Below are 23,586 nucleotides of genomic sequence, written 5' to 3'. Positions count from 1 at the left end.
ATATTGCGGACCCGCTGTTTGCGGGCCGCAATACGGCCGTGTGCATGAGGCCTAACTGGGGAACGAACAGAACACTTACCCGGTGACCTCCATTTTATCTTTTCAGCTGAGGATCCATGATTCCTGGGCTCCTCTTCTGCCATCTAAAATGGCCGCATCAGTAGCCAAAAACACTGCTTGTCAGGGCCGGGGGGGCAGATTAGTAACTCAAAGTGGCCCTGAAAAAAAAACATACAAATGGCCCCATGTTGTCAGTACTGAAGATTCCAGGTCATGCCTGGTCCCACACTACACAGTCCCATTAAACCAATCCTCTCAGGTCCCACAGTAGTCCATGCCTTACTAGTTTTGGTCTGACCCCAGTAGAAAGCAGTCCGCCAGTTTAGGCTACTTTCACACTAGCGTTTTTACTGGATCTGGCAGGGTTCAGCAAAAACGCTTCCATTACAGATAATACAACCATCTCCATCCATTATGAACGGATCCAGTTCTATTATCTTTAACATTGCCAAGACAGATCCGTCATGAACTCCATTGAAAGTCATCGGAGGACGGATGAGTTTACTAGTGTCAGAGAAAACTTATCCATCCCCATTGACTTGCATTGTGGGTCATGCTGGATCCGTCTTGCTCTGCATCCCATGACGGAAAGAAAACCGCAGCATGCTGTAGTTTGCTCTCCGGTATAGGAACGCAACCAAACGGAACGGAATGCATTTTGGAGCATTCCTGTCACGACCGCTATCCCAGCAGCAGTCGTGTCGCACCAGACAGAGGGGAAGGGGGACCCTTATCTACGGATGGGAAATAGAATGGCCACCCCTGACTAACCCTAAGCTGGCACCTGTCTGCCCTGATACCCTAGACGGGGTGTGAACCCGTGCGGCGAGCAGTATGCCTAAACCCTCAGTCGCCCTAACAAGACTGGACTGGGGAAAGGCCGATGGGAGCGCTAGTCGCCATCACTCACGTCTAGGAAAACAACAGGGGAAGACAGCAACAAACAAACAACAGCAGAGATAGACTTATCCAGTCACGAGCAGAGAAGGCGATCCCAAACACGACAGTCCACGCCGGACAAGAGCTCCACAGCAACACCATCAAACGATCTCCTTCCAAGGTCAGAGTAGCACTGGAAATAAGGACTATATCTGGCAATGACTGCAAGTGAAAGGGAAACTAATATAGTAGCTGGGAGTGGCAGACAGGACTCACCTGAGAAGGATGCCTACAAACTCCCAGTCAGGACAAAAAGGTTCACAAGGCAAAACCCAGATGACATACCCTGAACCACGGAGCAAACTCACAAGCTATCGCGAGTAGCAAGTCGCTGCGACCTTCTCCTCCCAGACCTGTCTGGATCAGTCACAGTCGTGACAATTCCATTCTGTTCAGTTACGTTTTCTCTCCTTTGACAATGAATGGGGACAAAACTGAAGCATTTTTTGTCCGGTATTGAGACCTTACGACGGATCTCAATACTGGCAAGTAGAAACGCTAGTGTGAAAGTACCCCAACACTTTCCTGTAACAAAACTCTTCAATCCTTGTACTATATCTTGTCTGCCCCAACTAATTACAGTTGTGTCTGCGTTTCTTTCCTGCCTGTAGTCTGAACAGAATGGTCTGACTCTCTCATCCCTTTATAGGGTCTTCTCACCTTCGTTAGCTTTCTTCTTAATGCCCAAGGTGCCCCACTCGCCTTTCTTCATCTTGTGGGGCTGGGGTGACTGCTGACATGTTTCCCCTGAATGAATGAGTACACTTCGCGGCCACTGGCGGCCTGCAGTCATGTGAGGGTATGGCAGAAAGGGTGGTCCAACATGCCACTGCATAGTAAAAGGCAATCAGCCCACCAGGACTTTTCCCGTTGGGTACGTTGCCAATCCGCCCATGATGGCAGAATAGAAGCCTGGGAATTGTGGATCAGCAGGTAAAAAGATGAAAAGGAGGTCACCAGGAAAGTGTTCTGTTCTTTCTCCAGATAGGGCTCATGCGCACAGTCGTTGCCTGTATTGCGGCACGCAAACTGCGGGTCCGCAATATATGGACACCGGCCGCGGGCACACCTTATCACGGATGAACGCCCATAAACATAGGGCCCATTGGAAACAGTGCAGATGCATAAACTAAACTAGCAACACCAATAAAGAATGCACTCTACATATATAATTGTAAACATTAAGATACTTTATTATGATGAGCGATTAAAAAACGAATATAAGGTATTGAGACACACCACAGATGAGGCACCAAATACACAATAACAGCAGCAAGATATAATCAAGTAAAGCAGGACATACATCCAAATTTATATACAAAACTGCGCACACAAGTAATACAAACCCAGCATGGCGCCTCAAAACAACCACAACATGTGTTTCACATTGTGCTTCCTCAGGGGGTAGAGCTCACCCCCTGAGGAAGCACAACGTGAAACATGTGTAGGGGTTGTTTTGAGGCGCATGTTCTATTTGATTTTTTTCGCGGTGCAGACGGATCAAGTTAAATGGGTCTGGATCTGTCTTCAGCAGCCACGCCGATAGTGTGCATGAGGCCTTAATGTGATTTTTATTTTATTTTTTCCCCCCTTTGAACCACAGGGTTGCTTTAATTCTAAAAGCTTCATAACCTGCAGTTCTGTGTCTGAGGATAGAGAACCAGTTAAAACAAAAATATGTATGTATATATATATATATATATATATATATATCTATTACACATACATACTTTTCTTTGGTTATCTATTAATCCAAGAAACTGCAGTCGGCCCCATTGACTGACGTTCCCCTGCACGGCGGGTGGCCTGGCGCTGGTGTGCAGGTAAAATCAGTGAAGGGGATGCAGCACTAAATTAGGGATGTGGCCTCTTCTTTCTCCGGAACGGTGGGGGTACCAGTGGTCAAGCCCACACCAATCATGTGTTAGCACATTCTAGCGATATGCAGATGAGAATACCCTTGTAATTTGTGCCTAACTATTTTCAGTCTCAAAAGAACATTTGACGTGTTTTCTTTATCTCCCAGTTCTGCTAATGCCACTCCAGAGTTTGAAGGACGTGGAGGAGAAGAGCTTGGCACGGAGATCGCCCACATGCTTTATAAAATATTTGATAACCAGAGCAGCATTGACCTGGAGTCGCTCTGCATTCTGCCCGGCGAGCACTGCTGGGTCCTTTATGTGGATGTGCTGGTGAGTGAAAACTGAGGTTCATTCATTTATGTGTGGATGTCTCTTGGTCTTTAGCGTTTGCTGTGAGCTGTTTACTTGTCATTTAATGATTGCAGGATGGCCACTAAACATTTAGAAAGTACCTGTATTCCTCCAGTATATTAATTCTGGAGTATCATTTCTTAGGACTCCACATTGCTCCATTACTCTCTTGTTCTACCTGGAAACACACAAATTGAAAATTGGGTTTACAAGAAAATAGGAAAATGCAGCTTCATATCCCTACTTCCCTCTTCTCTGCATTTTGTGTTGCCAAAGACCAGCTTTTCAGTGACTTTTTAATATTGCTGTAGATGTGAAACCAAACCTAGCAGAATGTCTTGTCTTTTTTTAATGTAAATCTTCAGAAAAGTAGTGTTCCATTGTAAGACTCCATACAGAGAGAGGACCAGAGCTGATACTTTGAAGTGTGTATTTTCTGTGTCATGTAAATAAGACAATACCATAAGCAGATTTCCCCTTTTATTCTTCCTCTTGCATCTGATGCCTTTTATCCCTTAGAAAACATCTAATTTCCAGTAATTAAAGTTCTTGTAAATTGCATCTTTTGTTCTCTCATAAAAGGCTTGATTTAAGCGCTTGGCAATTACAAGACCGTTAACGTTGCTAATTACCGCCAGACTAATTGTTCATTGTGCACATCGGTGACTGGCGCGGTAGTGGTGATGTCATTCCTCATCTCGGTCCTGACAACCATTTTATTCTACAATGTTGTTTTCATGAAAAGTATGTAAAATATAAGAGTGAATCTGGATCGCACATCCTCAATACTATGCTTTTATCTAATGACTGCTTCTCAGCATAACATCGCTCCTCAGCGCAATTTATCGTATACATACCCCTATGCTGCATATTGTACATGAGGCATTGGTATACAATTTGATAAAAAAGCGTAGGCCCACTCATCTCGACAAGGTTGCCTCTTTGAATGGGAACCTACTCAAAATTTGGCGCAGCAGGCACCGGGACCCAGCATTCAAACAGCACTTCTGCTTTCTGGCCAAGCCACCCTGGCACTGGGCCCCACCAACTCGCCAGCACAGCAACAATGGCCACCGTGCAGTACTGCACCATGTGAACAGGTGTGGAACTCACCTTATCACATACTCTCAGGAACTCCAACTGAGAGGAGGTAGGAATGTATACACCCTTAGGCTACATGCACACGACCGTATATTTTGCGGTCCGCCCAAAAAAAATGGATGACGTCCGTATGTCATCCGTTTTTTTTGTATTTTTTTTGCGGATCCAAAACGGACAAGAATAGGACATGTTCTATTTTTTTTTTTTTTGCGGGGCTATGGAACGGACATAGTGATGCTGTTGGCATTTTTTGCTGACCCATTGAAATTAATGGGTCCGCATCTTATCCGCATAAAAAAAAACGGAACGGACACAGAAACAAAATACGTTTGTTTGCATGTAGCCTAATGCAGACTCCTGCTAATAAAAAAAACACCTGGGCCGATTGGGGAGGAGTGCTGATACCAGAGGGGGGAAAAAGCATAGATTCTACAAAACATGTAAAATATAAGAGTGAATCTGGATTGCACATCCTCAATACTATGCTTTTATCTAATAACTGCTTCTCAGTAGGGGTAGGCGATATGCGATATAAATTTGTGCCACGATATGGATTTTGTGCATATTGCCTATATCGCCGGACGCGATATGATCGCGCTCTCGGCGCGCACCATGTTCTCCTGAGCCGGCACAGTGGAGAAGGAGGGAGTCCCTCCCTCCCCACTGTGCGCGGCTGCCGCTGACCACCGATAAGAACAGAGTAGGAGGAGGAGGGGAGGGACTGTGGCCACTGCGCCACCAATGAATGTGCCGGCCATATCCCTGCCCCTATGACTGCATGCTGCAATCCGCCGCAATTAACCCCTCAGTTGAGGGGTTAATCGCGCGGATCACAGCGTCCTGTCAGAGGTCGGGTGCCATGAATGTTCTTCAGTCTCTGCATTGGTGGCAGTGGGCAGTTCCGATCGGAGTCCCAGCAGTGTAATGCTGGGGCTCCGATCGGTTACCATGGCAGCCAGGACGCTACCAAATACCTGGCTGCCATGGTATGTTAGTGAGCAGCATTATACTCACATGCGCCGTGGCCGCCGATCGCTCCTTCTTCTGTCTGTGCGGCGCATTGCTAATGCACGTGAGTATATTGCTGCTCACTAACATACCATGGCAGCCAGGACTTCAGTAGCGTGACTCCTGGCTGCCATGGTAACCGATCGGAGCCCCAGCATTATACTTCTGGGACTCCGATCGGAACTGCCCAATGCCACCAATGATGGGGGGAGGAGGGGGACCCTGTGGCCACTGCCACCAATGATTAATACTGGGGAGGGAGGGGGGGTGGGTTTGAGTTACCAGAGGGGGCTGATAAGAGGGAGAGGCTGGGGGGCACATGAGAGGCTGGGGGCGGATCTGAGGCTGGGGGGCATATGAGAGGCTGGCTGCCATGGTCAGCTCCCTGCTGTTGTGTGCACAGGGCAGCAGGGAGAGTGTAAAGTCCTATTCACCCTAATAGAGCTCTATTAGGGTGAATATGACAAGGTTTCTAGCCCTTAAGGAGGCTAATAGTTATTAAATAAAAAAGTTTAAACACCCCCCCCCCCCAAATATAGAAAACAATATATCGCGATATTTATCGCATATCGCACATGCTTAAAATAATATCGCAAAATAGATTTTAGGCCACATCACCCACCCCTACTTCTCAGCATAATTTACATCGCTTCTCAGCGCAATTTATCGTATACCGACCCCTATGTTGCATGCTGTACATGAGGCATGAAAAGTATGTTTAAGATGCCGTCAACCATGGTCAGGACTTGTACTGATAGCATAGTCTTTTCTTCCAGCTGTTGGAGTGTGGAGGAAACCTGTTTGACACCATTTCTATAGCAGTAAAGGCAGCGCTCTTCAATACAAGGTAAGGTGACTGCTCAGCCGGGCATGCATGTGTATATCTCTCCTCATTGTGCTCTCCTGTAGAGGGCTGCTGCGTTCTGCTAACAGTACCTGCAGGCCGGGGCTTGGGATTCAATTTTCCCACCAAAGCCACAGCAGAAGTTCCTTGATGTGGCCACAATGGCTGTATCATAACCTCAACATCACTATTATAGAAGAAAAAAAAGACATAGGCCACACATCCACAATCTATAGATGGATTTCTTGCTCCTAATCAATATTTGTAAGAATGATCATAAGGATATGACATATGTAGCATTGTCTGGAATGGCATGCTATCTTTAAGATAATGCAATGCAGAATTAAAAATAATAATAATAATTTTATATGCATTTTAAAGGGGCTATATATATCCCCCATCTTCCCCGACTCGGCCCCTCTGACATGATTATCGGAGCATTTCATGCTCCGATGCTCTTCTTTGCCTTGCACTGAATCGCGTAGGGAAAGGGCTTTTTCTGTAGATCCAGTGACTTACTGTGCTCTCAATGGGTAAGCTATGTGGAGGCTTCCGCCTAGCAGTGAGCCCCGTGGCATCACCGACACTAATGGGCGGGCTTTAGTGCTGCCCTAGCCTGTAAAACAGCTAGGGCACCGCTAAAGCCCGCCCATCAGAGGCGGTGACATTACTGGGAACACTGCTAGGCGGAAGCCTCTGCCTAGCAGTGTCCAAATGTAAACAAAAAGCCTTTGCCCTGTGCGATCCAGCACAGGGCAAAGGAGAGCATCAGAGCGCCTGCCTGGGTGAAAACGGGGATATGTCCTGGTTCAGCTCTGAGTCTGTACAACCCCTTTAATAGCAAGGAGGAGGAACTGTAAATTGATGTCTATAATGGGACTACACCGCAAAAAATATCCAAGCCCTACATATCCTCCTTTGCCTCCTTCTTTTTTTGTCTCAACTAGATTTCTTTGTCACTTTTGATGTTCATTTCTAGGTTTAGTGTTCATTTAAAGGGCTCACCCAGATTTGTAATATTTAATAGCCTTTCCTCAGGACAGGCCGTCACCTTCGATGGTGAGGGTCCAACTCTTTGCACCACTGCCAATCAGCCATTTCAAGGGGCCTCGGCGTGTGCATGGGCCGCAGCCTATGTCATGCTTACATTGCTCTGTGAGATGTTCGTGCTCTAAAGTGCTGTATTTCTTTCAAGTGGCTGGAACAAGGATGCAGAACTATGAAAAATATAGCGTTCTGAGTATGAATATCGCAGAAATGCCTTTGAAGTCCTTAAAATTTTCCACTAGGCAGCATAGTCCCCCACGGTAACACTGGAGTAGCTGGATTGTTCTCTACCATTAGTGGTTTAAGCACACATCACTTGTGTTACAGCAGGAAGACCATGTGAAGAATGTCTGTGAAGTTACCCTGGTGCTGTGCTTAATACATGAAAGCAATGGGATCCACATGTCCCGATGTAGAAAGCCTTTGTTGGAGAAGCCGTCCGTGCACTGGCTGCATTATGAAATCTTCTGATGTCACATCTGACTCCGGCAGTTAGGCAACCCTCCCAGCTCTGCTGAGTTTAATGTGCTGAAGGTCAAGCCAGTTAGAAAATGTGGGGTGGTGGTGGGGGGGGGGGGGGGGAGACCAGATCGTGATAAATACTGAATAAAGTTTAAATAACTGTTTAATAAAATGAAGTTTTTCAAGGGGAAAATTTATCATGCCCAGCACTCCGGAATTCTGGCTTTAAAAAGTCACAAAATAAAGACAGTGCATTACACATTTTATTTTTATTTTTTATTTTTGTTTTGGGTTTTAGTGCATACGAAGAAAGTCGTTGCGTTTTAACATTTTGTTACTTTCAGTTATCGGTGAAGTATTACTTTATCTGCGTGTGAATCTTATCTTAAGTGAAGTGGTGATCTTTTTGGGTTTGCCTAAGGGCTCATTCAGACGCCCGTATGCTGTCCGCCAAAAAGCGGATTGCATACCGCATTTTTGCTGACCCATAGACTTTAATAGGGTCACATCCTGATTTTCACTGACAAGTATAGGACATGTTTTATTTGTTTTGCGGAGCCATAGAATGGAAGAAAAGGGCCCCATAGAAGTCTGCATCTGATCCCCAAAAAAATGGATCCGCATTTTTGCAGACAGCATTCGGCCGTCTGATTGAGCCCTAAGGAAAAATTTTTACCTTTTTGCATTTTTACACTTCTTGCTCCAGTTTTCAAGTGGGTGTGGTTATGTGTTAATATAGTCCAGTGATGGCGAACCTATGGCACGGGTGCCAGAGGCGGCACTCAGAACCCTCTATGTGGGCACCCACGCCCTGGAAAAAGTCTATGGCATAGCAATATACTTTAGACTTTTCCTGCCATTCATCATCCCCAGGACACACTATAAACAGCACAGGCAGCGCATTAAATGTAGGCTATTAATCTATTATAGATAAATGATAAAGAACATGAAAGATATATTATATTGGTATTTAGGTTAAATTGCCGTGTCGGCACTTTGCGATAAATAAGTGGGTATTTGGTTGCAGTTTTGGGCACTCTGTCTCTAAAAGGTTCACCATCACTGATATAGTCTCACTCTAGATCACTGGGACTTTTTAAAGTGACAAAAAAATACAAACTCCCTCCAGTACAGAGGGATGGAGTAGAAAATCTGGAGTAGCATTTCTAAACAAGAGTTGCCGTATTTTTCGCCCTATAAGACGTACCTAGGTTTTAGAGGAGGAAAATAAGAAAAAAATATTTTTCATCAGACCTCACCGCAGAGCCTTAATCAGATCCCCACTGTTAGGCCTCATGCACACGACTGTATGTATTTTGCGGTCCGCAAAAAATAATACGGATAACATCCGTGTGCATTCCGTATTTTGCGTAACCGAACAGCTGGCCCTTAACCACCTCAGCCCCCAGTGCTTAAACACCCTGAAAGACCAGGCCACTTTTTACACTTCTGACCTACACTACTTTCACCGTTTATTGCTCGGTCATGCAACTTACCACCCAAATGAATTTTACCTCCTTTTCTTCTCACTAATAGAGCTTTCATTTGGTGGTATTTCATTGCTGCTGACATTTTTACTTTTTTTGTTATTAATCGAAATTTAACGATTTTTTTGCAAAAAAATGACATTTTTCACTTTCAGTTGTAAAATTTTGCAAAAAAAACGACATCCATATATAAATTTTGCTCTAAATTTATTGTTCTACATGTCTTTGATAAAAAAAAAATGTTTGGGTAAAAAAAAATGGTTTGGGTAAAAGTTATAGCGTTTACAAACTATGGTACAAAAATGTGAATTTCCGCTTTTTGAAGCAGCTCTGACTTTCTGAGCACCCGTCATGTTTCCTGAGGTTCTACAATGGCCAGACAGTACAAACACCCCACAAATGACACCATTTCGGAAAGTACACACCCTAAGGTATTCGCTGATGGGCATAGTGAGTTCATAGAACTTTTTATTTTTTGTCACAAGTTAGCGGAAAATGATTTTTTTTTTTTCTTTTTTTTTTCTTACAAAGTCTCATATTCCACTAACTTGTGACAAAAAATAAAAACTTCCATGAACTCACTATGCCCATCACGAAATACCTTGGGGTCTCTTCTTTCCAAAATGGGGTCACTTGTGGGGTAGTTATACTGCCCTGGCATTCTAGGGGCCCAAATGTGTGGTAAGGAGTTTGAAATCAAATTCTGTAAAAAAATGACCTGTGAAATCCGAAAGGTGCTCTTTGGAATATGGGCCCCTTTGCCCACCTAGGCTGCAAAAAAGTGTCACACATCTGGTATTGCCGTACTCAGGAGAAGGTGGGGAATGTGTTTTGGGGTGTCATTTTACATATACCCATGCTGGGTGAGAGAAATATCTTGGCAAAAGACAACTTTTCCCATTTTTTTATACAAAGTTGGCATTTGACCAAGATATTTATCTCACCCAGCATGGGTATATGTAAAAAGACACCCCAAAACACATTCCCCACCTTCTCCTGAGTACGGAGATACCAGATGTGTGACACTTTTTTGCAGCCTAGGTGGGCAAAGGGGCCCATATTCCAAAGAGCACCTTTCGGATTTCACAGGTCAATTTTTACAGAATTTGATTTCAAACTCCTTACCACACATTTGGGCCCCTAGAATGCCAGGGCAGTATAACTACCCCACAAGTGACCCCATTTTGGAAAGAAGACACCCCAAGGTATTCCGTGAGGGGCATGGCGAGTTCCTAGAATTTTTTATTTTTTGTCACAAGTTAGTGGAAAATGATGATTTTTTTTTTTTTTTTTTTTTTTTTTTTTTCATACAAAGTCTCATATTCCACTAACTTGTGACAAAAAATAAAAACTTCCATGAACTCACTATGCCCATCAGCGAATACCTTGGGGTCTCTTCTTTCCAAAATGGGGTCACTTGTGGGGTAGTTATACTGCCCTGGCATTCTAGGGGCCCAAATGTGTGGTAAGGAGTTTGAAATCAAATTCTGTAAAAAATGACGAGTGAAATCCGAAAGGTGCTCTTTGGAATGTGGGCCCCTTTGCCCACCTAGGCTGCAAAAAAGTGTCACACATCTGGTATCTCCGTACTCGGGAGAAGTTGGGGAATGTGTTTTGAGGTGTCATTTTACATATACCCATGCTGGGTGAGATAAATATCTTGGTCAAATGCCAACTTTGTATAAAAAAATGGGAAAAGTTGTCTTTTGCCAAGATATTTCTCTCACCCAGCATGGGTATATGTAAAATGACACCCCAAAACACATTCCCCAACTTCTACTGAATACGGAGATACCAGATGTGTGACACTTTTTTGCAGCCTAGGTGGGCAAAGGGGCCCATATTCCAAAGAGCACCTTTCGGATTTCACTCGTCATTTTTTACAGAATTTGATTTCAAACTCCTTACCACACATTTGGGCCCCTAGAATGCCAGGGCAGTATAACTACCCCATAAGTGACCCCATTTTGGAAAGAAGAGACCCCAAGGTATTCGCTGATGGGCATAGTGAGTTCATGGAAGTTTTTATTTTTTGTCACAAGTTAGTGGAATATGAGACTTTGTATGAAAAAAAAAAAAATCATCATTTTCCACTAACTTGTGACAAAAAATAAAAAATTCTAGGAACTCGCCATGCCCCTCACGGAATACCTTGGGGTGTCTTCTTTCCAAAATGGGGTCACTTGTGGGGTAGTTATACTGCCCTGGCATTTTCCAGGGGCCCTAATGTGTGGTAAGTAGGTAAATGACCTGTGAAATCCTAAAGGTGCTCTTTGGAATGTGGGCCCCTTTGCCCACCTAGGCTGCAAAAAAGTGTCACACATCTGGTATCTCCGTATTCAGGAGACGTTGGGGAATGTGTTTTGGGGTGTCATTTTACATATACCCATGCTGGGTGAGAGAAATATCTTGGCAAAAGACAACTTTTCCCATTTTTTTATACAAAGTTGGCATTTGACCAAGATATTTGATATTACGTCCGTATGCATTTTTAGACATTTGGATACCAGACTTCTTCTCACGCTTTGGGGCCCCTAGAATGCCAGGGCAGTATAAATACCCCACATGTGACCCCATTTTGGAAAGAAGACACCCCAAGGTATTCAATGAGGGGCATGGCGAGTTCATAGAAATTTTTTTTTTTGGGCACAAGTTAGCGGAAATTGATATTTTTTATTTTTTTTCTCACAAAGTCTCCCGTTCCGCTAACTTGGGACAAAAATTTCAATCTTTCATGGACTCAATATGCCCCTCACGGAATACCTGGGGTGTCTTCTTTCCGAAATGGGGTCACATGTGGGGTATTTATACTGCCCTGGCATTCTAGGGGCCCTAAAGAGTGAGAAGAAGTCTGGAATATAAATGTCTAAAAAATTTTACGCATTTGGATTCCGTGAGGGGTATGGTGAGTTCATGTGAGATTTTATTTTTTTGACAGTTAGTGGAATATGAGACTTTGTAAGAAAAAAAAAAATTCCGCTAACTTGGGCCAAAAAAATGTCTGAATGGAGCCTTACAGAGGGTGATCAATGACAGGGGGGTGATCAATGACAGGGGGGGTGATCAATGACAGGGGGGTGATCAGGGAGTTTATATGGGGTGATAACCACAGTCATTGATCACGCCCGTGTAAGGCTTCATTCAGACGTCCGTATGCGTTTTGCGGATCCGATCCATCTATCAGTGCATCCGTAAAAATCATGCGGACATCTGAATGGAGCTTTACAGGGGGGTAATCAATGACAGGGGTGTAATCAATGACAGGGGGGTGATCAGGGAGTCTATATGGGGTGATAACCACAGTCATTGATCATGCCCCTGTAAGGCTTCATTCAGACGTCCGGATGCGTTTTGCGGATCCGATCCATCTATCAGTGCATCCGTAAAAATCATGCGGACATCTGAATGGAGCTTTACAGGGGGGTAATCAATGACAGGGGTGTAATCAATGACAGGGGGGTGATCAGGGAGTCTATATGGGGTGATAACCACAGTCATTGATCACGCCCCTGTAAGGCTTCATTCAGACGTCCGGATGCGTTTTGCGGATCCGATCCATCTATCAGTGGATCCGTAAAAATCATGCGGACATCTGAATGGAGCTTTACAGGGGGTTGATCAATGACAGGGGGGTAATCAATGACAGGGGGGTGATCAGGGAGTCTATATGGGGTGATAACCACAGTCATTGATCATGCCCCTGTAAGGCTTCATTCAGACGTCCGGATGCGTTTTGCGGATCCGATCCATCTATCAGTGCATCCATAAAAATCATGCGGACATCTGAATGGAGCTTTACAGGGGGTTGATCAATGACAGGGGTGTGATCAGGGAGTCTATATGGGGTGATAACCACAGTCATTGATCACGCCCCTGTAAGGCTTCATTCAGACGTCCGGATGCGTTTTGCGGATCCGATCCATCTATCAGTGGATCCGTAAAAATCATGCGGACATCTGAATGGAGCTTGACAGGGGGGTGATCAGGGAGTCTATATGGGGTGATAACCACAGTCATTGATCATGCCCCTGTAAGGCTTCATTCAGACGTCCGGATGCGTTTTGCGGATCCGATCCATCTATCAGTGCATCCGTAAAAATCATGCGGACATCTGAATGGAGCTTTACAGGGGGTTGATCAATGACAGGGGTGTAATCAATGACAGGGGGGTGATCAGGGAGTCTATATGGGGTGATCAGGGGTGATCAGGGGCTAATAAGGGGTTAATAAGTGACGGGGGGGGGGGGTGTAGTGTAGTGTAGTGGTGCTTGGTGGGACTTTACTGAGCTACCTGTGTCCTCTGGTGGTCGATCCAAACAAAGGGGACCACCAGAGGACCAGGTAGCAGGTATATTAGACGCTGTTATCAAAACAGCGTCTAATATACCTGTTAGGGGTTAAAAAAAACACATCTCCAGCCTGCCAGCGAACGATCGCCGCTGGCAGGCTGGAGATCAACTCTCTTACCTTCCGTTCCTGTGAGCGCGCGCGCCTGTGTGCGCGCGTTCACAGGAAATCCCGGCTCACGCGAGATGACGCGTATATGCGTCGCTGAGCGCAGGGCTGCCACCTCCGGAACGCGAATCTGCGTACAGCGGTCCGGAGGTGGTTAATCAAACAGTACTATCCTTGTCTGTAATGCGGACAATAATAGGACATGGCTCCGATCAGAGCCCAATGTGAATTACCCCCCCCAGTCCTTTCTTCCAACTTTGGTGAGGGTGCGTCTTATATTATTATTTATTATTAAAGCGCCATTCATTCCATAGCGCTGTACATATGAAAAGGGGTATACATACATAATACAGACAATTGCATTAATCATAAACAAGACAAGTTACAAACTGGTACAGTAGGAGAGAGTGCCCTGCCCGTGAGGGCTTACAATCTACATGGTATGGGAGAAGGACACAGTAGGTGCGGGTGAAGTTGGTCATGGCGCTATAGAGGCAGCAGGGTCACTGGTTGTAGGCTTGTCTGAAGAGGTGGGTTTTCAGGTTTCTTTTGAAGGATTCCACTGTAGGTGAGAGTCTGATATGTTGGGGTAGCGAGTTCCAGAGTCTGGGGGATGCACGGGAGAAATCTTGGAGGCGATTGTGGGAAGAGGTGATAAGAGGAGAGGAGAGAAGGAGGTCTTGTGAGGATTGGAGATTGCGTGTGGGGGTGTATCGGGAAAATAGCTCAGAGATGTAGGGAGGGGACAGGTTATGGACGGCCTTGTATGTATTTGTTAGTATTTTGAACTGAATTCGCTGGGCAGTGAGGAGCCAGTGAAGGGATTGGCAGAGGGGAGAGGCAGAGGAGTAACAGGGTAAGAGGTGGATTAGTCGGGCAGCAGAGTTAAGGATAGATTGGAGGGGTGCAAGAGTGCTAGATGGGCGAAAAATATGGGTATGTTTAAAGATGAGCCAAATTTATCAAACAACATGGCATGGCCGGCTTTGATTTAATGGACATTGTAGTCGGCTTCACTTTTCCCTTGCATCCCTTTTGGGCAACAATGAGCAAAAAGTAGATGATTTGAGCTTTGTGTCACTTAAGTGCAGATGGTTTTGTTGTGAAGAACCCAGTTTATTCATTGCAGCACCATGTCAGCACTGTAAGGAAAAAATCTAGTACAATTCTCAGATGCAGGCTCCCTATGCCCATATACTGGTTCATAGTAATAGGGAGAAAGCTGTCAATCAGGGGCTGGAGGCCAATGGGATCCCCCAGCTCAAGCATACATGAGACTCCTGTCTAGCAGAGGTGGCCGTACACTGAATTCTGTGAGTTCTCCAGGGCTACATCCTCAGACGTAAGTGACACACTGCTGAAATCAGTGGGCTCTGTCACTACATAAAGCCATGACAGGTTCCCTTTAAGGAGGACCTGTCACCACAAAATGCAATGCAATCTGATAGCCCCATGTTGTAGAGCAGATGGATATATATTTGTAATTTATACAAAGATAAGACATAAATATAAAAATTACAGGTTTTTATTGAATCTTTTCCCACAAGATTGGTTGAGAGATATATATATATATATATATATATAGAAAGAAAAATGGCGGCACTGGCTCCAAAGGGAAAAGGCGGGTGCACGTCCCAAAGGGAGTGGATTAGTTTCCCTGATAGATAAATTCAGAAAAATGAGCGGCACTCCAAAGGATAAAAGCAGTGAACCCTTTATTCACACCGGTGGTGCAACGTTTCGGCTCTAGTCACGAGCCTTCCTCAAGCAAAGATACAACTCAAATAACAGTGATTATATAGGGAATACAGATCATGTGATCACAAACCAATGGTGTGTTCAACAAATAATAACAATACATAAAAATAGTTTGCAGTGAATACACATAATACCTTATAGTGTAGATAATTATGCTAGTCATCATTAATAAACAGTGATGTGTACTAAGCAAAAAACATGTGTACAGATCGGGTACATAGACACGATCAAATAATGTGACAACATATGATATATTCATTATACATAAGTGTATGCAGGGGGAGGAGCAACGGGGTAATAACGCAGGACATACCCATCCAGCAAGGAGGCTCATTCAGCGCCGTGGAGTCGGCGTTGTGGATATCATTCTGCGCAGGCGTGGCAGCGCACCAATAGCGAGTACTCAGCAGACCAGGAGTGTCACACGTCATCACAGTGGGCCCGACCTCCCTGCGTCACTGCAGACATCCTCCCAGAAGGGCACAGTGTATAATCCTATGCGCATGCTCGGTGGTGAATCGAGCTGGACGCGCCATCTTTGTTACTGGAGAGCTGCCCTTAAGGGGCCACTATGCAAATCGCATCCAACCAAAGACAAAAACGGGCATAGGAGGTTGGAGAAGGGCAAAAGGAAACCCATTTAATAGGGTGCCTATATGCCCCACCATGGCAGAAAATCCACCGCAGTCACGGGGACCGCAGTGCCTGCAGGGATAACGCCAGGGATACCAACCTCTCATCCTGCCCGAGAGGGATCTCCTCAAGCTGGCCAACAGATGCTGCAAAAGCGTATAAAGTTCAGCTCCCAATAACAAACAACAAAAAACGTATATAAGACAAAAAAAAAAAAAAAAAAAAAAGGATTTAATAGACTGTCAATGAAAATTACATGTGTGTCATTTCACGGTGCCTGCCATGCCTGTCAACAACAGAACTAAACCAAATGTAATTGTAAATACAATAGAATGAACCCCTTCTGTGGTATGCTGCGAATACTCCAGCCGTATGTTCCATACCCCAAAGTGCAGGATATAAGTGATCTAAAGAAAGAAAAAGAGAAAAACATTAGGATAGGAATAGTGTGAGTTGTATAACTCTCTGAGTATGTACACAATAAGACGAGACAGTATCCAGAAATGCAAAGGGGGCAAACCAACCCTCACAAAACATCCCCAAAATTGTAATCAGCGTTCAAGCCCTTCGGCTTCAAGCTGTCCAGCTTGTGGATCCAGCTCAACTCTCTGCGTTTAAGTATCCTGGATCTATCCCCACCTCGACGAGGCTGGGGTATATGATCCAGGATCCAGCACCTCAAATCACTTTCTTTGTGTGTGGCCTCAGTAAAATGTTTTGCTACTGGCAAATCCAGCCGTTTTTTACGTATACTGAGGCGGTGATTATTGAGGCGGGTCTTTAATTCAGTTGTTGTCTCACCCACATAAAGCAAATTACATGGGCAAGACAACACATAGATGACATGGTTAGAATCACAAGTCAGATGGAATAAAATGCTGTAGGACACACCGGTATTGGGGTGTACAAAATACCTTCCCTTGCGGATATATCTGCAGTTAACGCAGTTTAGGCAGGGAAAACAACCTAAGCCAGACTGAGTCAATTTGGTTTGCTTCAAAGATCCCCTGGAGCCAATATCTGCCTTGACCAACTGGTCACGCAGGTTCCGGGATCGGCGATATGATGACAATGGTGGGCATGAGAACTCAGGGATATCTTTGAAGCATGTACCCAACAGACCTGACGCAGGGAGGTCGGCCCACTGTGATGACGTGTGACACTCCTGGTCTGCTGAGTACTCGCTATTGGTGCGCTGCCACGCCTGCGCAGAATGATATCCACAACGCCGACTCCACGGCGCTGAATGAGCCTCCTTGCTGGATGGGTATGTCCTGCGTTATTACCCCGTTGCTCCTCCCCCTGCATACACTTATGTATAATGAATATATCATATGTTGTCACATTATTTGATCGTGTCTATGTACCCGATCTGTACACATGTTTTTTGCTTAGTACACATCACTGTTTATTAATGATGACTAGCATAATTATCTACACTATAAGGTATTATGTGTATTCACTGCAAACTATTTTTATGTATTGTTATTATTTGTTGAACACACCCATTGGTTTGTGATCACATGATCTGTATTCCCTATATAATCACTGTTATTTGAGTTGTATCTTTGCTTGAGGAAGGCTCGTGACTAGAGCCGAAACGTTGCACCACCGGTGTGAATAAAGGGTTCACTGCTTTTATCCTTTGGAGTGCCGCTCATTTTTCTGAATTTATATATATATATATATATATATATATATATATATATATATATATACACTGCTCAAAAAAATAAAGGGAACACTTAAACAACACAATGTAACTCCAAGTCAATCACACTTCTGTGAAATCAAACTGTCCACTCAGGAAGCAACACTGAGTGACAATCAATTTCACATGCTGTTGTGCAAATGGGATAGACAACAGGTGGAAATTATAGGCAATTAGCAAGACACCCCCAATAAAGTGGTTCTGCAGGTGGTAATCACAGACCACTTCTCAGTTCCTATGCTTCCTGGCTGATGTTTTGGTCACTTTTGAATGCTGGCGGTGCTTTCACTCTAGTGGTAGCATGAGACGGAATCTACAACCCACACAAGTGGCTCAGGTAGTGCAGCTTATCCAGGATGGCACATCAATGCGAGCTGTGGCAAGAAGGTTTGCTGTGTCTGTCAGCGTAGTGTCCAGAGCATGGAGGCGCTACCAGGAGACAGGCCAGTACATCAGGAGACGTGGAGGAGGCCGTAGGAGGGCAACAACCCAGCAGCAGGACCGCTACCTCCGCCTTTGTGCAAGGAGGAACAGGAGGAGCACTGCCAGAGCCGTGCAAAATGACCTCCAGCAGGCCACAAATGTGCATGTGTCTGCTCAAACGGTCAGAAACAGACTCCATTAGGGTGATATGAGGGCCCGACGTCCACAGGTGGGGGTTGTGCTTACAGCCCAACACCGTGCAGGACGTTTCGCATTTGCCAGAGAACACCAAGATTGGCAAATTCGCCAGTGGCGCCCTGTGCTCTTCACAGATGAAAACAGGTTCACACTGAGCACGTGACAGATGTGACAGAGTCTGGAGACGCCGTGGAGAACGTTCTGCTGCCTGCAAACTTCCTCCAGCATGACCAGTTCGGCATTGGGTCAGTAATGGTGTGGGGTGGTATTTCTTTGGAGGGCCGCACAGCCCTCCATGTGCTCGCCAGAGGTAGCCTGACTGCCATTAGGTACCGAGATGAGATCCTCAGACCCCTTGTGAGACCATATGCTGGTGCGGCTGGCCCTGGGTTCCTCCTAATGCAAGACAATGCTAGACCTCATGTGGCTGGAGTGTGTCAGCAGTTCCTGCAAGACGAAGGCATTGATGCTATGGACTGGCCCGCCCGTTCCCCAGACCTGAATCCAATTGAGCACATCTGGGACATCATGTCTCGCTCTATCCACCAACAGACTGTCCAGGAGTTGGCAGATGCTTTAGTCCAGGTCTGGGAGGAGATCCCTCAGGAGACCGTCCGCCACCTCATCAGGAGCATGCACAGGCGTTGTAGGGAGGTCATACAGGCACGTGGAGGCCACACACACTACTGAGCCTCATTTTGACTTGTTTTAAGGACATTACATCAAAGTTGGATCAGCCTGTAGTGTGTTTTTCCACTTTAATTTTGAGTGTGACTCCAAATCCAGACCTCCATGGGTTAAAAAATTTGATTTCCATTTTTCTATTTTTGTGTGATTTTGTTGTCAGCACATTCAACTATGTAAAGAACAAAGTATTTCAGAAAAATATTAAATTAATTCAGATCTAGGATGTGTTATTTTTGTGTTCCCTTTATTTTTTTGAGCAGTGTGTGTATATGTATGTATGTATGTATGTATGTATGTGTGTATGCATATATATATATATATATATATATATAATATATAAAAATATCTGGCCAACTTCTCCTGCTCTATAACATGTTGCTTTCAAATTGCATTGCATTTTTTGGTGACAGGTCGCCTTTAGGGCTACCTACACCTGCTTTGTGTATTTTTTTTTTTTTTTTTTTTTTTTTTTTTTTTTTGGAGTGCAGAGATTGACCTGCAGTGCGCCTTCAGAAATCCACAGCATGTCAGTTGTTTCTGCAGATGTTTTGGTGTAGATTGCAAGGGGAGAGATCGGGGCAAAATAACACAACTAACACAATTGGAGTTTGGTGTGGAAATGCAGAGAAATAACCACAGAATATTTCTTTGTAAACCCACACCCGTGTCCAGCCAGAATTCTTGTACATTCCACTTAAAATAGTAAAAAAACTAAATTTTTAATAAATAAAAAAATAAATGCTATGTACAAAAAAAAAATATGAAACATTTCAATATGGCAACATCAGTGAGGGAAAAAATACAAAAGCTAGGTTTCCCAAGTTGCAGTGAGACAAAATAAAAATCGAAAAAATATGTTGTGTCCTCAAAGCCAAAATGAGCCACAAGGTTAAAGGTGTTGTCTCATCATAGACAATGGGGGCATATCGCTCGGATATGCCCCCATTGTCTTATAGGTGCTGGGACCCGCACCTATCTCGAGAACGGAGCCCCGCAAGCCGGCTCCCCATAGAAGTAAATGGGAGTGTACCGCACATGTGCGGCCCCCGCTCCAATTCATTTCTATGGGTCTGACGTTTTCGCCGGCCCCATAGAAAATGAATGGAGGGCGGCTGCGCATGCGCCATGATCCTTCACATGCGGGACTCCGTTCTACATATAGGTGCTGGTCCCAGAGGTGGGACCCGCACCTATAAGACAGTGGGGGAATTGAGCGATATGCGCCCATTGTTCATGATGAGACAGCCCCTTTAAAAGATGTGCACGCCTTTGGGAACAATTCATTTTATACTTATTTTGAGCTAAAAAACTTTTTATTTTTATTTTTATTTTTTTATTCGTCTTTATTTAAAAATGTTAATTCTTGTCTGTGCATCTTTGAGATTCTCTATTAGAAGAGTTACGTCAGGCAGCTCTGCTGATGGCTCCTCTCGGATCTCTGACCTTTATAAACACTCATTTTTTGCTCAATTCTCATCTTACTGATAAGAATGTGGTTATTGATGACTGGCACAAAGTGAAAGTAGGATTCGCACAGCTAGACGGTTAACCCTTTGTGACAGAACGGCTTAAATGTTTTTAATAAAGACCAATTAAAAGAACAATTTTTAACCTGAAATGAGTAAAATGCAAACATAAAAAATTGCCCTCAAAGGTGTACATTCTTCAAAATATTGAATTACAATGTCGCCCTAGTTATAGGGATGTAAAGTTTATAAATACGGTATCTATATGGCAGTACACTTGCTGACTATATGTGATTTAATAATTAGGATACCTAAAGTACGTGTACTGGAAGATGATGAGGGATCCAAAGACATTGAACTTTCTGATGATCCTTATGACTGCGTGCGGCTGAATGTAGAGCATGTCCCCTGTATTGTCACACTAAGCCGAGTAAGTATAATATACTATACTTCTATACAAAAATACCAGTCGAGAGAATAGCCTTGTTTAGGCTTTGCATTCTTTAGCATGTTCTTGGTTGGACAAGTGGTGCTACTGAAGGAGATCTTATCTTCTATATAAAAATGCCAGGAGTGGGAAGACATTCTGAGTGATCTCTTAAAGGTTGTCCCTTTTTTTTTTTTTTTTTTTTTTTTCAGATTGGTCACCGACATGTAGTAGATGCCACATTGCAAGAAGAAGCCTGTTCTTTGGCAAGTCTTCTTATCTCTGTGACAAGCAAGGGTACTTTGACTTGTATGAAAAAAATAGGCAAGGGAAGTCTGGATCCAGAAAGCATCTTCGAAATGATTGAGGTAAGGGTGTAATCTTGTCTTCATGATCTGTAAATTCTCTATAGGATTGGTAAAGGTATTTTCCAGGACTGTGGAAAATACTAACTTTCCATTATACTTGCCGTTTCAAAGGACTGTGGATTTGCTGCCTTCTGAAACTTGTCACGTGACATGCCTCTCCAAAATATCTCTACTTCTACTGATTTCACGTTCATCTTACTGCTGAAACTTCCTGTCCCAAAAATAGAAGCATAGGAGTAGTGCTCCTTCATCTGTTGGCGCATGCGCTGATGCAGTGAGACTGCTCTGCACATGCGCTGATAGACGAAGCAGCATTCTGTCCACAGGAACAGGATTACTTCAGTTAAAGGGGTTCTCTGCCTTTTTCTTACTGATGATCTATTCTTCGGATAGGTCATCAGTATCTGATCAGCGGGGGTCCGCTGCCGTCTGACACTCATTGGCGGGGTCCAAGATGCTGATGAGTTATCCAAAGGATAGATCATCAAATAGAAAAAGTCGAAGAACCCCTTTAAATATTTGACACAAACGCATGCCGTACAAAGATGCATAGAATCCAAAGTTCTCGCTCAAATTGGAGATCATTGAATGACCGTATTGTGGCTCCTTACAGAGTTAGAAGGACAACAACAAGGGGTTGTCCCAAAAATATTTATTAAAGTTTGTTTTTTGTTTGTTTTTTGCCCAGACTTATGATGATGTATAATCCCTTACCGGGCAAGCACTGCACTCCCCGATCTAATTCCGTTGCAGGCATTTCCGGAATAACATGCCGTACATTGGGTATGTAATCCTAGCCTGGTTTGAACCCACAATGTTCACAAACCCAGTACATTGGAGGATGAAACTGGGCTAAGAGCACATGCCCAATGTATGGCACATAATCCCGGAAGTGCCCGCAACGGAATTAGACTGGGGAGTACACCATAAGTAATTTCTTGTAAGTCTGGGCACTGTGGGCATGCTGAGATAAAAAAGGATAACTCCCTTAACTTACTTTGTTAGATCATGTTTTCAATTGGAATCATTAAAACATTTCTCCCGTTGCTAAATAATGCAGACATACTTGTTATGGCGCCCCCTGGTGTGTGTTTGTTGCACATGCTCAACATGCCAAGAAGAATCAGTGCACTAGAAGCATCTTTTTCTAACCAGCATTTATTTTTCATAGTGGGACAATCCCGCTAAACATGAATTTGAACATGTGTAGCACCGGTACTGAAACTTTTTTATATTTTTCTTCCACTTTTAGACGGGGAAGCGAGTTGCAAAGTTCTTACACTTGTCCTTACAGAGTGTATTAAACCAAGAAGAAAGCCTAGGGAAGAACAGGCAAAAGATTGGCTTCCTACGGTGAACAGTCTGAGCAGTGTATTTGGAAAAGCAATAAAGATTATTATTTTTTAAATACAAATTCCCAGACTTGGCTTTTATTTGTCGATTTGTGGTCAGTCTTTGTTTGTAAGCTTTTTATATAAAATCTTCTGTGGTCTTGACAGTCAGGTATTGACTCATGCATGTAGAAATAGATGTCTTGGAATATAGGGGGAGATTTATCAGTTTTGCAGGAGTCTGCATTTTCATAATTTGTGCACATTTATCAAATGTAGCCCAATGTTTGCATTTGGTGCACTTTTACATGTAACACTTCTTTGTGTCTTGAGATGTCTTGTCCATTCTCTACACCTCCCCTTTACTGCAGTAAGATAGGCCCAGTTGATAAATCTGGCTTTAATCAGCTCAATAAGCTAACCTTGTCCACATTTCCACCCACCTTTCAAAGCTTAAATGGGTGTTAGAAAAATGCAAAATGTTACAAATAAGCCCAAAAAAGTTGCAACTTTTTGAAGCCAGAATTGTGGAGTTTCAGAGCTTGATAAATCCTCCACCCTAGAGTTCCTTTACAGTAAATAGAGGAATCAGTAATATAATGAACACTTTTTAAGACAATTGACCATGGCTTGACCCAAATGCGCCAAATCCTTACAGTCCTGAAGCCATATAGTATCCAAAATGCAATACTGATCCAGTAAATCCAATACCACATAATCCCATGTTACACTGCTCAAATCATGATGCCCCCTTTTCTGTTCTCCATATAGCTTCACTCGTGCTCTGTGCTGAACAGTAGAAGCCTATGAGATAGACTTGTTACTAGGAATTCATTGTCCATCTGCTATAGCACAGCAACCAGTTTGTTCGTTTACTCCAGTGCAAAATGACACAGTTTCCACACAGTAAAAAAAAAAATATAGGGGCAGATTTGCTATTGAAAATGCACCATTTTTTGGCCCATTTT

At 44.0% G+C, this 23,586-nt stretch overlaps 1 protein-coding gene across 1 annotated transcript in view; it reads left to right on the top strand.

The window, feature by feature from the left end:
* EXOSC7 (exosome component 7) overlaps window positions 1–22,687 on the top strand; it is a 41,670-nt gene extending 18,983 nt beyond the window's left edge. Inside the window, exons 4-8 of the mRNA XM_040433604.1 lie at window positions 3,026–3,191; window positions 6,098–6,168; window positions 20,799–20,922; window positions 21,132–21,287; window positions 22,540–22,687. Coding sequence (XP_040289538.1) covers window positions 3,026–3,191; window positions 6,098–6,168; window positions 20,799–20,922; window positions 21,132–21,287; window positions 22,540–22,644 — 622 coding nt within the window. The 3' untranslated portion in view covers window positions 22,645–22,687. The remainder of the gene's footprint in view (window positions 1–3,025; window positions 3,192–6,097; window positions 6,169–20,798; window positions 20,923–21,131; window positions 21,288–22,539) is intronic.
* The last annotated feature ends 899 nt before the right edge of the window (window positions 22,688–23,586 follow it).

This window comes from Bufo bufo, chromosome 5, assembly GCF_905171765.1.
Source record: "Bufo bufo chromosome 5, aBufBuf1.1, whole genome shotgun sequence".
Lineage (NCBI taxonomy): Eukaryota > Metazoa > Chordata > Amphibia > Anura > Bufonidae > Bufo > Bufo bufo.
This window is presented reverse-complemented; position numbering and strand designations above follow the sequence as displayed.